The 12,942-nt window shown below is 40.5% G+C and overlaps 1 protein-coding gene across 1 annotated transcript in view; it reads right to left on the reverse strand.

Moving 5' to 3' along the window:
- The window catches only part of LOC124119627, a 59,122-nt gene that overhangs the window by 11,568 nt on the left and 34,612 nt on the right, over positions 1–12,942 (reverse strand). Inside the window, exons 19-24 of the mRNA XM_048399169.1 lie at positions 8,862–8,984; positions 6,512–6,660; positions 5,602–5,689; positions 4,416–4,575; positions 3,540–3,697; positions 512–674 (exon numbers count right to left, since the gene is read on the reverse strand). Of these exons, the coding sequence (XP_048255126.1) occupies positions 512–674; positions 3,540–3,697; positions 4,416–4,575; positions 5,602–5,689; positions 6,512–6,660; positions 8,862–8,984 (841 nt within the window). The remainder of the gene's footprint in view (positions 1–511; positions 675–3,539; positions 3,698–4,415; positions 4,576–5,601; positions 5,690–6,511; positions 6,661–8,861; positions 8,985–12,942) is intronic.

The raw sequence follows: 12,942 nt of genomic DNA on the forward strand, positions 1-12,942 counted from the left end.
ACGCCGCACTCAGCAGTATTCCAGCTATATGATGTCGGTCTGTAAACAATCGAGTCTAGACGAGACAATCCAGTGATTGACTTCATGAGCATCGATCCACGCAATTGGGATACTATGACATACATCATAGAAGTAAGTGAGCCTGACCACCCGATCCCGTTAGTCGCCTGTAACGGCAAACATTGGTTGCTGAAGACCTATTCTTACCCGGATCTTCACGGGTCTTCTGGGCTATGCACTTCGAACGTATCAACTTTCTTATGTGTAAACCACACATAAAGATGTAAATCAAGCACCCATTTGTAACCATATATTTGGGATAACACTTTCTTCGCAAAGTACAGATTCTAGTACATTTTTGGTTGAGACCAATACGGGATTCGACCCCACATAGTGTATTCAACGCACCCATTACGTGACACCAGATTGTCTGTCGCAGTCTGTAGTTATATCCTGTCCAGTATTCAAGGAACCTTTCTATGTGCAACTGTACAATACACTGACTCTCTACCTCAGAACATATCGGGCACCTGTCTCCGTCCAGTACAAGTAGCCCCTGTGAACGACGACGTCAATGGGAGCTTGACGCATGTTCTCCACCAACACAGTACGATTCCAGGACGCCACCCTCACCTCCTCCAACGTCTGATACTTGGCGTCCGCCCAGATGACACCTAGAAGGGAACATACAAACATCGCGTCAGCGGGGAACAGTCTGGCTGTCCAGCAAAAGCAGTAGCTTCATCATAGATAACTGCATTGATCTACTGTATAGCATCTTCCCGAGGCAAATGAGTTAACTGACTTGAAAAGTCCAGTTTCCACCCTTGCCGAACAAGGCTGGAATTCCTGCGCTCGATCGTGGCGCCACCAGTGGGTATTACGAGTTATGTCCCTTCTAAGCCTCTCTTATGGACAATCAGATTCCACCTCTCGCATCACTTGCAAACAAACAATATGGCTGCACCCAATCTGATTTGATCGACAAGAAAGATATATATTGTGATAAAACGGGTCTTACATCGCGAAGGGCATCAAATCACACGAGCATCTTGATTAAAAACATGAAAAGATTTGGAAAATATCTATTGACAACGAGTTTGCGATGCACATGCTTTGCAAATCCTGCCATCGACCGAAATCTGCACAACAGTTTACGAACCGGATTTCGATTTCGTTGCGCGATTTTGATTCGACTATGCATAGACTCGTTTGTCCAGCTTAAATGTAACTTCATAATACTAGCCTAGTTCGACAAGGGTGGAAACTGGACTTTTATAGTCAGTTAACTCACTTGCCTCGGGAAGATGCTGTTTCGTAGCTGTGCTGAAAAAGCTGTAGGTACAACACGCTAATCTATGCTATGATCCTTTGTAGTGCTGCTTGTTAATATTACTGTGAAATATTTAAGAAATAAACGATAAGTGGAAGTTGTTCATCATACAATAACACACTGCAAGGAGTGGTTTATTCTTCCAGCAGTGTTTTATCGTATCGGCCTTTCATGTCCTGCTCTATCGGTAGCAGTCATAAACACCAGAGGGGCATCACATACTCCTTCAGAACTACAATGTGCTACACTCTGTTGAAGGTTGCCGAGTACCCCGTGCAGTACGTACTCTTTCAGAACTACAATGTGCTACATTCTGTTGAAGGTTGCCGAGTACCCCGTGCAGTACGTACTCTTTCAGAACTACAATGTGCTACATTCTGTTAAATGTTGCCGAGTACCCCGTGCAGTACGTATTCTTTCAGAACTACAATGTGCTACATTCTGTTGAAGGTGTCAGTGTACCCCGTGCAGTACGTACTCTTTCAGAACTACAATGTGTTACATTCTGTTAAAGGTTGCCGAGTACCCAGTGCAGTACGTATTCTTTCAGAACTACAATGTGCTACATTCTGTTGAAGGTGTCAGTGTACCCCGTGCAGTACGTACTCTTTCAGAACTACAATGTGCTACATTCTGTTGAAGGTTGCCGAGTACCCCGTGCAGTACGTATTCTTTCAGAACTACAATGTGCTACATTCTGTTGAAGGTTGCCGAGTAACCCGTGCAGTACGTACTCTTTCAGAACTACAATGTGCTACATTCTGTTGAAGGTGTCAGTGTACCCCGTGCAGTACGTACTCTTTCAGAACTACAATGTGCTACATTCTGTTGAAGGTTGCCGAGTACCCCGTGCAGTGCGTACTCTTTCAGAACTACAATGTGCTACATTCTGTTAAATGTTGCCGAGTACCCCTTGCAGTACGTACTCTTTCAGAACTACAATGTGCTACATTCTGTTGAAGGTTGCTGAGTACCCCGTGCAGTACGTACTCTTTCAGAACTACAATGTGCTACATTCTGTTGAAGGTGTCAGTGTACCCCGTGCAGTACGTACTCTTTCAGAACTACAATGTGCTACATTCTGTTGAAGGTTGCCGAGTACCCCGTGCAGTACGTACTCTTTCAGAACTACAATGTGCTACATTCTGTTAAATGTTGCCGAGTACCCCGTGCAGTACGTATTCTTTCAGAACTACAATGTGCTACATTCTGTTGAAGGTGTCAGTGTACCCCGTGCAGTACGTACTCTTTCAGAACTACAATGTGCTACATTCTGTTAAAGGTTGCCGAGTACCCAGTGCAGTACGTATTCTTTCAGAACTACAATGTGCTACATTCTGTTGAAGGTGTCAGTGTACCCCGTGCAGTACGTACTCTTTCAGAACTACAATGTGCTACATTCTGTTGAAGGTTGCCGAGTACCCTGTGCAGTACGTACTCTTTCAGAACTACAATGTGCTACATTCTGTTGAAGGTTGCCGAGTAACCTGTGCAGTACGTACTCTTTCAGAACTACAATGTGCTACATTGTGTTGAAGGTTTCAGTGTACCCCGTGCAGTACGTACTCTTTCAGAACTACAATGTGCTACATTCTGTTGAAGGTTGCCGAGTACCCCGTGCAGTACGTACTCTTTCAGAACTACAATGTGCTACATTCTGTTGAAGGTTGCCGAGTAACCCGTGCAGTACGTACTCTTTAAGAAGTACAATGTGCTACATTCTGTTGAAGGTTGCAGTGTACCCAGTGCAGTATGTACTCTTTCAGAACTACAATGTGCTACATTCTGTTGAAGGTGTCAGTGTACCCCGTGCAGTAGGTACTCTTTCAGAACTACAATGTGCTACATTCTGTTGAAGGTTGCCGAGTACCCCGTGCAGTACGTACTCTTTCAGAACTACAATGTGCTACATTCTGTTGAAGGTTGCCGAGTACCCCGTGCAGTAGGTACTCTTTCAGAACTACAATGTGCTACATTCTGTTGAAGGTTGCCGAGTAACCCGTGCAGTACGTACTCTTTCAGAACTACAATGTGCTACATTCTGTTGAAGGTGTCAGTGTAGCCCGTGCAGTACGTACTCTTTCAGAACTACAATGTGCTACATTCTGTTGAAGGTTGCCGAGTACCCCGTGCAGTACGTACTCTTTCAGAACTACAATGTGCTACATTCTGTTGAAGGTTGCCGAGTACCCCGTGCAGTACGTACGGTCTTTGTATACAGTGATGCCTCTGGGTTGGCCGAGGCCGAAAGCGACTTGTTCCAGGTTGGTACCGTCCATGTGCGACATCGTGATGCACTGCAGACGTTCCGTGACGTTGGTGCTGCCGTTGCGAACCTCGGTTTGCCCCGAGATGAACATCAAGCTGTACGAGAATCGTAAATGTAACTTATAGCTTTCTGACAGTACCGTGATTAGCTTGTATTTACAGCCCAATTATTGTTAGAAGTTTATATGTAGTATGGATTGTTTCTGATGTAAGCATTCAGAAGATCGGAGAAGTAAATAATTGGTGCATGAATGTTTCATTATGAAAACTAAATATGCTACATTTTTCAGACTCAACTCTTGACAAGACCCCCAGCTTACAGAATGACATATGTTCCATAAGGGTTAAATTATTACGTATTTAGAATTGGTTAATAGACATCCCTAACTGTCTCTGTACTTCTCAATGTGAAAACGTTGATCATTACTTAATAGAATATCCATTTTATCAAACTGCAAGAAATATAATGTTCCTTAGCATAACTGAAATTTGTAAAAAGAGGCTAGTCCCTGATATATATTCCTTGTTAAAGGGGAGCTCCCATCTCAGCTACGAGGAAAAGGTACAGCTGTCTCGCTCTGGTTATCAGTATGTCAACTGCACTAAAAGACTTAAATAAATGTATAACTCCGTTTCCTGCTGCTTCTCTCTGTATATACTCTGTCTTTTGTACATATTTAAATTGTTATATTATATATCGCTTATCATGTAAATATGTTGGAAGGGGGTAGCTAAGTTGTAAAGGATGCCCAATCCAATTCTTTTAATTAAAATGTTTAAATCAATAAGGATTGACGCAAGTGTGACAGGTTACCCTTGTTCTGGAGACAATGCTATGTCCTCTGCCTTTATGACGTCCCGTCCCAGGAGTTGTTGGTACACGCCAGTGACAACGTGCACAACACCGATGTTGCCGCGATTATCTACAAAATACACCAGCTTGGACGCCACGTCCAGGGCAATGTTGACCGGTTCTGAAGAACAACGCCAATAATAGATATTGAGTAACTGACAGTCAGAAGGACGATATAATATATCAATTGTAAAGTGCATGGACATTCCAAGATATTACCACAATGTGTGTGACTCATGAGAATCGTATGAATAATATGTAACCGGTGAGAACACTATCTTCTACACCACACGATATCAACCCATACACTATGCCGGGTTAAGACGAGCACACTATCTTCTATACCACGCCATATCAACCCATACACTGTCATCTATGCCACACCATATCAACCCACACACTATCTTCTATACCACGCCACATCAACCATACACTATATCAGGTTGGGACGAGCACACTATCTTCTATACCACACCATATCAACCCATACACTGTCATCTATGCCACACCATATCAACCCACACACTATCTTCGATACCACACCACATCAACCATGCACTATATCAGGTTCGGATGGGCGGGTCCAGACGCTGCAACATGGCGTGCAGAGCTGTGTCACATAGCAAATGGCTCATGGGTTCGAATCCAAGATCCTTGGTTTGTCAGCCTCGTAGGTTTAACCAATGTTGTAAACGTCTACGACCATTAAGTTAGCCTACCTGCAAAACGTTTAAATACTTAGTCAAATCAACTGACTTTCTGCAAAAGGACAGTAAACATAAGAGACAAAACCCTTTTCACAATCATAAGAAATCTCTGCTGAAAGCAGTGTCCTTTGTACGATCCCCACTATATAACAAACACTATATCATAATTATATATTAATCACTATCAAATAGTGATGATGACACCAGGTGTTCGCGAAAAGGTGGCACCCGTCACAAACACATACAAAGGCAAGTCAGTGGTTATCCTGAAAAAAACACGTGAGCATAAGGTACAAGTCATAAAAGGAAAATGCATCGGACAGAAATTTGGTCACTGATGCGTTAACTTTGGCAGTATCCTCTACCATAAAACCTTTTGAAAGCTTTACTGATGCCTTGAATGCATGCCATGCACCTGATGGTGTACTTAATGTACTTACTGACGATTTTGTCAGCATAGACGACGTGTTGATGGCTGCCGTTGAAGTAGGCGCAGTTGATGATGCCGACGTAGTCAGTCCAGTAGATCTGCGAAAAGACATCGGTATAAGTATGTCTGTTGTTGCCTGATACCACATAGTAATACTCCTGCTATGCAGTAGCCATGGTTGCTGGTCATCCCTGATAGGTTTTCTTCTACATGGGATGTTGACTTAATATCATGTTGAAATAACATCGTGTTATGAAGCGAGGGAGGGTTTCCTTCCCATCAACACATGACTTATGCTTCAGTCCATTATTTACTCCAGCGAACCCTTGTAACCTCTAACCTTTCCAGTTTAAGAATAGGACCTAAGCAGGTTATGCTGAGGGGCGACTTGACGACTGTCTGAGGAGCTGAGTAGGAAGTCAAGTGCATACTGATTTACTTTGAGCACGCCCCTGTTTGTAGTGGAAATATAGCGCATATTATATGACAATATTATCATCCTTTTATACAGATTAGAATAAAAAATGCAGCAAAGAGGTGATCCTGATACAGTCAGGCAGGTTAGGCTCATCATCAGCTCAGGGCCCTTGCCCCCTCTACACGCAGCCCAGACACCGAATGGGACTTCTCCCAGGAAGCGCTGCCTAGTCAAACCCACCCAGAACGTTTCGAAGAATGTGAAGACTCCCAAACACTACAGCTTTCTGCATTACCCAGATAGTCAGAAAGGCTGTATCCCTGGCAGCAAACCTGGTACTCTCCCAATGTCGGTCAACAGATTCGGATTTATTAATATCATTGCTATTATTGCTATTATCATTAATCACTGGATTAATCTGGTCTAAACTCTATTATTTCCAGGAAGCCGTCATACAGTCGGACTATTGCAGAGTGCGGCATTAAACAACAAAAAATCTTACCTTATTCCCCTCAGTGTCCACTGCGACGTCCTTCGGCTTCGACAGCGACTGCAGCGTGAACATGCCGTACATGTTGAGGATAAGGGACCCCTGATAAATGTTGTCGAGGCGTTCGTCAGAGAACACGAGGTAGGGCTCCATTAGGTGCGCTAGAGATACAATCCCAGGAGAGAGACACAAGGATCATAAGAAAATATACCCCAGAGGACAGGCACAAGTGTCATCAGAAGATATACCCCAGAGGACGGGCACAAGTGTCATCAGAAGATATACCCCAGAGGACAGGCACAAGTGTCATCAGAAGATATACCCCAGAGGACGGGCACATGTGTCATCAGAAGGTATACCCCACAAGACAGGCACAAGTGTCATCAGAAGATATACCCCAGAAGACAGGCACAAGTGTCATCAGAAGATATACCCCAGAGGACGGGCACAAGTGTCATCAGAAGATATACCCCAGAGGACGGGCACAAGTGTCATCAGAAGATATACCCAAGTAAGTAAGGAATAGTACAACTTTATGGATAACAACTTCTGGTTTATTGCATATAAGCACGTTTCCATGTAGATTATCAAGCTGTAGTTAAATCCATAAAGTTGTACGTTTTCTTACTTACTCAACAAATTCTAGGATGCCAATCAACAGTAATACCCCAGCAGACATGCTCAATGACAAACAGTAGCTACATCCCAGTAGATACACACAAGTGGCGTAGGGGCGGTCGGGTAGCCTAGTGGTTAAAGCGTTCGCTCGTCACGCCGAAGACCCGGGTTCGATTCCCGACATGGGTACAATGCGTGAAGCCCATTTCTGATGTCTTCTGCCGTGATATTGCTCGAATATTGCTAAAAGCGGCGTAAAACCATGCTCACTCACTCACTCACTCATAATTGGCGTAAGAAGATATACAGTAGACAAGTACAACTGGCATCAATGTGGCTGCTATCAAAGTGTCACTGACGTTGTCATGAAGGAACAGAAATCCAACCACATTTGATTAAAACCTTTCTTTAATGCAGGTTTTTGTAGGTCACCTATGTCAAATCACAATAAGGCAGGCACTATGTTAACGGAAGGCTGTAAGTTTCACTGTCCAAGGGAATTCAAAATATACGGTCCACTGGTCCAGTAGCGTCTAAACCCGCGGTACGGAGTTGCATCCCTTAGATACCAGATGTGGTGATCGTTGATTCGAATCCCAGCATCATAATTATCATCGTTGATCTTGGGTTTCAAAATGCCATAGAATAACCATTATCTGCCCAAGCCGATTCCATTGTGAGTACAAGGCAAACTAGCGGTGAAAGGCGTATGAATGTATCAGTGGCAATCAGTGAAGACACCGGGTGTTCGCGAAAAAGGTAAACATGTCCTGCCCAAGTGTTGTTTATTGCCTAAGCAGTACTCCTGTCACACGACGTCGGCGAAGCGCAATAAGAGCAGAAATTCTGTAGCTTTTTAGTAAGGGAAAATGTTTAAGAAATATGTTAGCTTTGCAATACAGACGGGGTGGGTGGTGGGGAGCGCTTGGCCCAAACATATTATCGTAATTTCGTAAACGACTGAGCTTATGTTGATACTCGGGGACTGTTGCCTTGCTTCCCGCCGACATTCCGTGAAAAAAGGGTAATACTGCTCACAACAGGTATAAACCACTGCCGCCAGACAAAAAATCCCTTCCCACATTTTTACCCGGCAATCAATTACAGGTAAATAGTTGCCAATGGTTGAATCTCTCATTATAGATTTGAAAGAGGACGTTTCAGGAGAGACGTTCACAGCTATTTATGTGTGAAGGATTGAGGTCTAGAATGTCACGGGAGACAACCAAGTGTTACATGATCAAGTTACGTCCCTTGGGCACGCCAGAAACCTATGATTGTCTGTTCGAATCCCGGTTCATCCCGATTACGTTTCTAGGTTTGTCAGCACCATACCCGTGCTCGTGGGTTTCACCAAAGTGGTAAACGTCTAAGACCTGCATCACTCCGGGCTTTCCTCCCACATTAAGCCGACACGCCTGATATGACTAGAATACTGTTAAAAGCGGCGTTAAACCCAAGTAACTCACTCACTCAGCACGATTCTGATGTGACCATGGCTGTAGTACGGTAGTGCGTACTCAACATAATTTTCAACGATTCGTTGGGACAAAACATTACTTCGAGTTAACGGAAAAGTGTCGGCCAAATTACACTGAAGTTGAAATTTAAAACGTACAAGATGAGACAAAACGATAAGGCTAACTGCACCAAGCGTCAGTTGAAAGGTTAAAACCTACAAGATGAGCAAAACCATAAGGCTAACTACACCAAGCGTCAATTACGCAACAAGCAAAGAACTGACCTTTCGTACATGACCCGTCCTGTTGGTCCCAGTACCCTACAGTGCACTTGCAACTACGGCCCTCATTGGTCAAGTTAGGCAGACATAATTGTTCACAGCCGCCATTGCTCTTCGTGCAGTTATCTGTAGTCAGAAATCTGGTGAGTATTTTACAAACTGGCTGCCATTACGATCATGAGAAAATCATTTACCTAATGCTATCACAGGTGGAACGTATAACGTTGCACTGTCAACATTATTAACCGTTCATAAAAGCTCAAAAGCCTCTTTAACGGACCTGCATTACACTGATAACAGCGCATACGAGTCCGCCTTTAAGGTTAAAGGTGACAACCATGTAACGAAAACAACGTCCTGGCGGGTAGTTTAGTACCTCTGTTAAATATATCACATTCTGGTGTGTGGTGTAATATGCATTTACTATATCACATTCTAGTGTGTGCTGTAATATGCATGAAATATATCGCATTCTAGTGTGTACTGTAATATGCATGAAATATATCACATTCTAGTGTGTGCTGTAATATGCATGAACTATATCACATTCTAGTGTGTGCTGTAATATGCATGAAATATATCACATTCTAGTGTGTGCTGTAATATGCATGAAATATATCACATTCTAGTGTGTGCTGTAATATGCATTAACTATATCGCATTCTGGTGTGTGGTGTAATATGCATTAACTATATCACATTCTAGTGTGTGCTGTAATATGCATGAAATATATCGCATTCTAGTGTGTACTGTAATATGCATTTACTATATCGCATTCTAGTGTGTGCTGTAATATGCATTAAATATATCACATTCTAGTGTGTGCTGTAATATGCATGAAATATATCACATTCTAGTGTGTACTGTAATATGCATGAAATATATCACATTCTAGTGTGTACTGTAATATGCATTTACTATATCGCATTCTAGTGTGTGCTGTAATATGCATGAACTATATCACATTCTAGTGTGTGCTGTAATATGCATGAACTATATCACATTCTAGTGTGTGCTGTAATATGCATGAAATATATCACATTCTAGTGTGTGCTGTAATATGCATGAAATATATCACATTCTAGTGTGTACTGTAATATGCATTTACTATATCGCATTCTAGTGTGTACTGTAATATGCATGAAATATATCACATTCTAGTGTGTGCTGTAATATGCATTTACTATATCACATTCTAGTGTGTGCTGTAATATGCATGAAATATATCACATTCTAGTGTGTGCTGTAATATGCATGAAATATATCACATTCTAGTGTGTGCTGTAATATGCATGAAATATATCACATTCTAGTGTGTGCTGTAATATGCATTTACTATATCGCATTCTAGTGTGTGCTGTAATATGCATGAACTATATCACATTCTAGTGTGTGCTGTAATATGCATGAAATATATCACATTCTAGTGTGTGCTGTAATATGCATGAAATATATCGCATTCTGGTGTGTGGTGTAATATGCATTTACTATATCACATTCTAGTGTGTGCTGTAATATGCATGAAATATATCACATTCTGGTGTGTGGTGTAATATGCATTTACTATATCACATTCTAGTGTGTGCTGTAATATGCATGAAATATATCGCATTCTAGTGTGTACTGTAATATGCATTTACTATATCGCATTCTAGTGTGTGCTGTAATATGCATTAAATATATCACATTCTAGTGTGTGCTGTAATATGCATGAAATATATCACATTCTAGTGTGTGCTGTAATATGCATGAACTATATCACATTCTAGTGTGTGTTGTAATATGCATGAAATATATCACATTCTAGTGTGTGCTGTAATATGCATGAACTATATCACATTCTAGTGTGTGCTGTAATATGCATGAACTATATCACATTCTAGTGTGTGCTGTAATATGCATGAAATATATCGCATTCTAGTGTGTACTGTAATATGCATTTACTATATCGCATTCTAGTGTGTGCTGTAATATGCATTAAATATATCACATTCTAGTGTGTGCTGTAATATGCATTTACTATATCACATTCTAGTGTGTGCTGTAATATGCATGAAATATATCACATTCTAGTGTGTGCTGTAATATGCATGAACTATATCACATTCTAGTGTGTACTGTAATATGCATGAAATATATCGCATTCTAGTGTGTACTGTAATATGCATGAAATATATCACATTCTAGTGTGTGCTGTAATATGCATGAAATATATCACATTCTGGTGTGTGGTGTAATATGCATTTACTATATCACATTCTAGTGTGTGCTGTAATATGCATGAAATATATCGCATTCTGGTGTGTGGTGTAATATGCATGAACTATATCACATTCTAGTGTGTGCTGTAATATGCATGAACTATATCACATTCTAGTGTGTGCTGTAATATGCATGAAATATATCGCATTCTAGTGTGTACTGTAATATGCATTTACTATATCGCATTCTAGTGTGTGCTGTAATATGCATTAAATATATCACATTCTAGTGTGTGCTGTAATATGCATGAAATATATCACATTCTAGTGTGTGCTGTAATATGCATGAAATATATCACATTCTAGTGTGTGCTGTAATATGCATGAACTATATCACATTCTAGTGTGTGCTGTAATATGCATTTACTATATCGCATTCTAGTGTGTACTGTAATATGCATGAAATATATCACATTCTAGTGTGTGCTGTAATATGCATGAAATATATCACATTCTGGTGTGTGGTGTAATATGCATTTACTATATCACATTCTAGTGTGTGCTGTAATATGCATGAAATATATCGCATTCTGGTGTGTGGTGTAATATGCATTTACTATATCACATTCTAGTGTGTGCTGTAATATGCATGAAATATATCACATTCTGGTGTGTGGTGTAATATGCATTTACTATATCACATTCTAGTGTGTGCTGTAATATGCATGAAATATATCGCATTCTAGTGTGTACTGTAATATGCATTTACTATATCGCATTCTAGTGTGTGCTGTAATATGCATTAAATATATCACATTCTAGTGTGTGCTGTAATATGCATGAACTATATCACATTCTAGTGTGTGCTGTAATATGCATGAACTGTATCACATTCTAGTGTGTGCTGTAATATGCATGAAATATATCACATTCTAGTGTGTGCTGTAATATGCATGAAATATATCACATTCTAGTGTGTGCTGTAATATGCATGAACTATATCACATTCAAGTGTGTGCTGTAATATGCATGAAATATATCGCATTCTAGTGTGTACTGTAATATGCATTTACTATATCGCATTCTAGTGTGTGCTGTAATATGCATTAAATATATCACATTCTAGTGTGTGCTGTAATATGCATGAAATATATCACATTCTAGTGTGTGCTGTAATATGCATGAACTATATCACATTCTAGTGTGTGCTGTAATATGCATTTACTATATCACATTCTAGTGTGTGCTGTAATATGCATGAAATATATCACATTCTAGTGTGTGCTGTAATATGCATTTACTATATCGCATTCTAGTGTGTACTGTAATATGCATGAAATATATCACATTCTAGTGTGTGCTGTAATATGCATGAAATATATCACATTCTGGTGTGTGGTGTAATATGCATTTACTATATCACATTCTAGTGTGTGCTGTAATATGCATGAAATATATCGCATTCTGGTGTGTGGTGTAATATGCATTTACTATATCACATTCTAGTGTGTGCTGTAATATGCATGAAATATATCACATTCTGGTGTGTGGTGTAATATGCATTTACTATATCACATTCTAGTGTGTGCTGTAATATGCACGAAATATATCGCATTCTAGTGTGTACTGTAATATGCATTTACTATATCGCATTCTAGTGTGTGCTGTAATATGCATGAAATATATCACATTCTAGTGTGTGCTGTAATATGCATGAAATATATCACATTCTAGTGTGTGCTGTAATATGCATGAAATATATCACATTCTAGTGTGTACTGTAATATGCATTAACTATATCGCATTCTAGTGTGTGCTGTAATATGCATGAAATATATCACATTCTAGTGTGTGCTGTAATATGCATGAACTATATCACATTC

Source organism: Haliotis rufescens, unplaced genomic scaffold, assembly GCF_023055435.1.
Source record: "Haliotis rufescens isolate VD_foot unplaced genomic scaffold, xgHalRufe1.0.p SCAF_2, whole genome shotgun sequence".
NCBI classification, from domain to species: domain Eukaryota; kingdom Metazoa; phylum Mollusca; class Gastropoda; order Lepetellida; family Haliotidae; genus Haliotis; species Haliotis rufescens.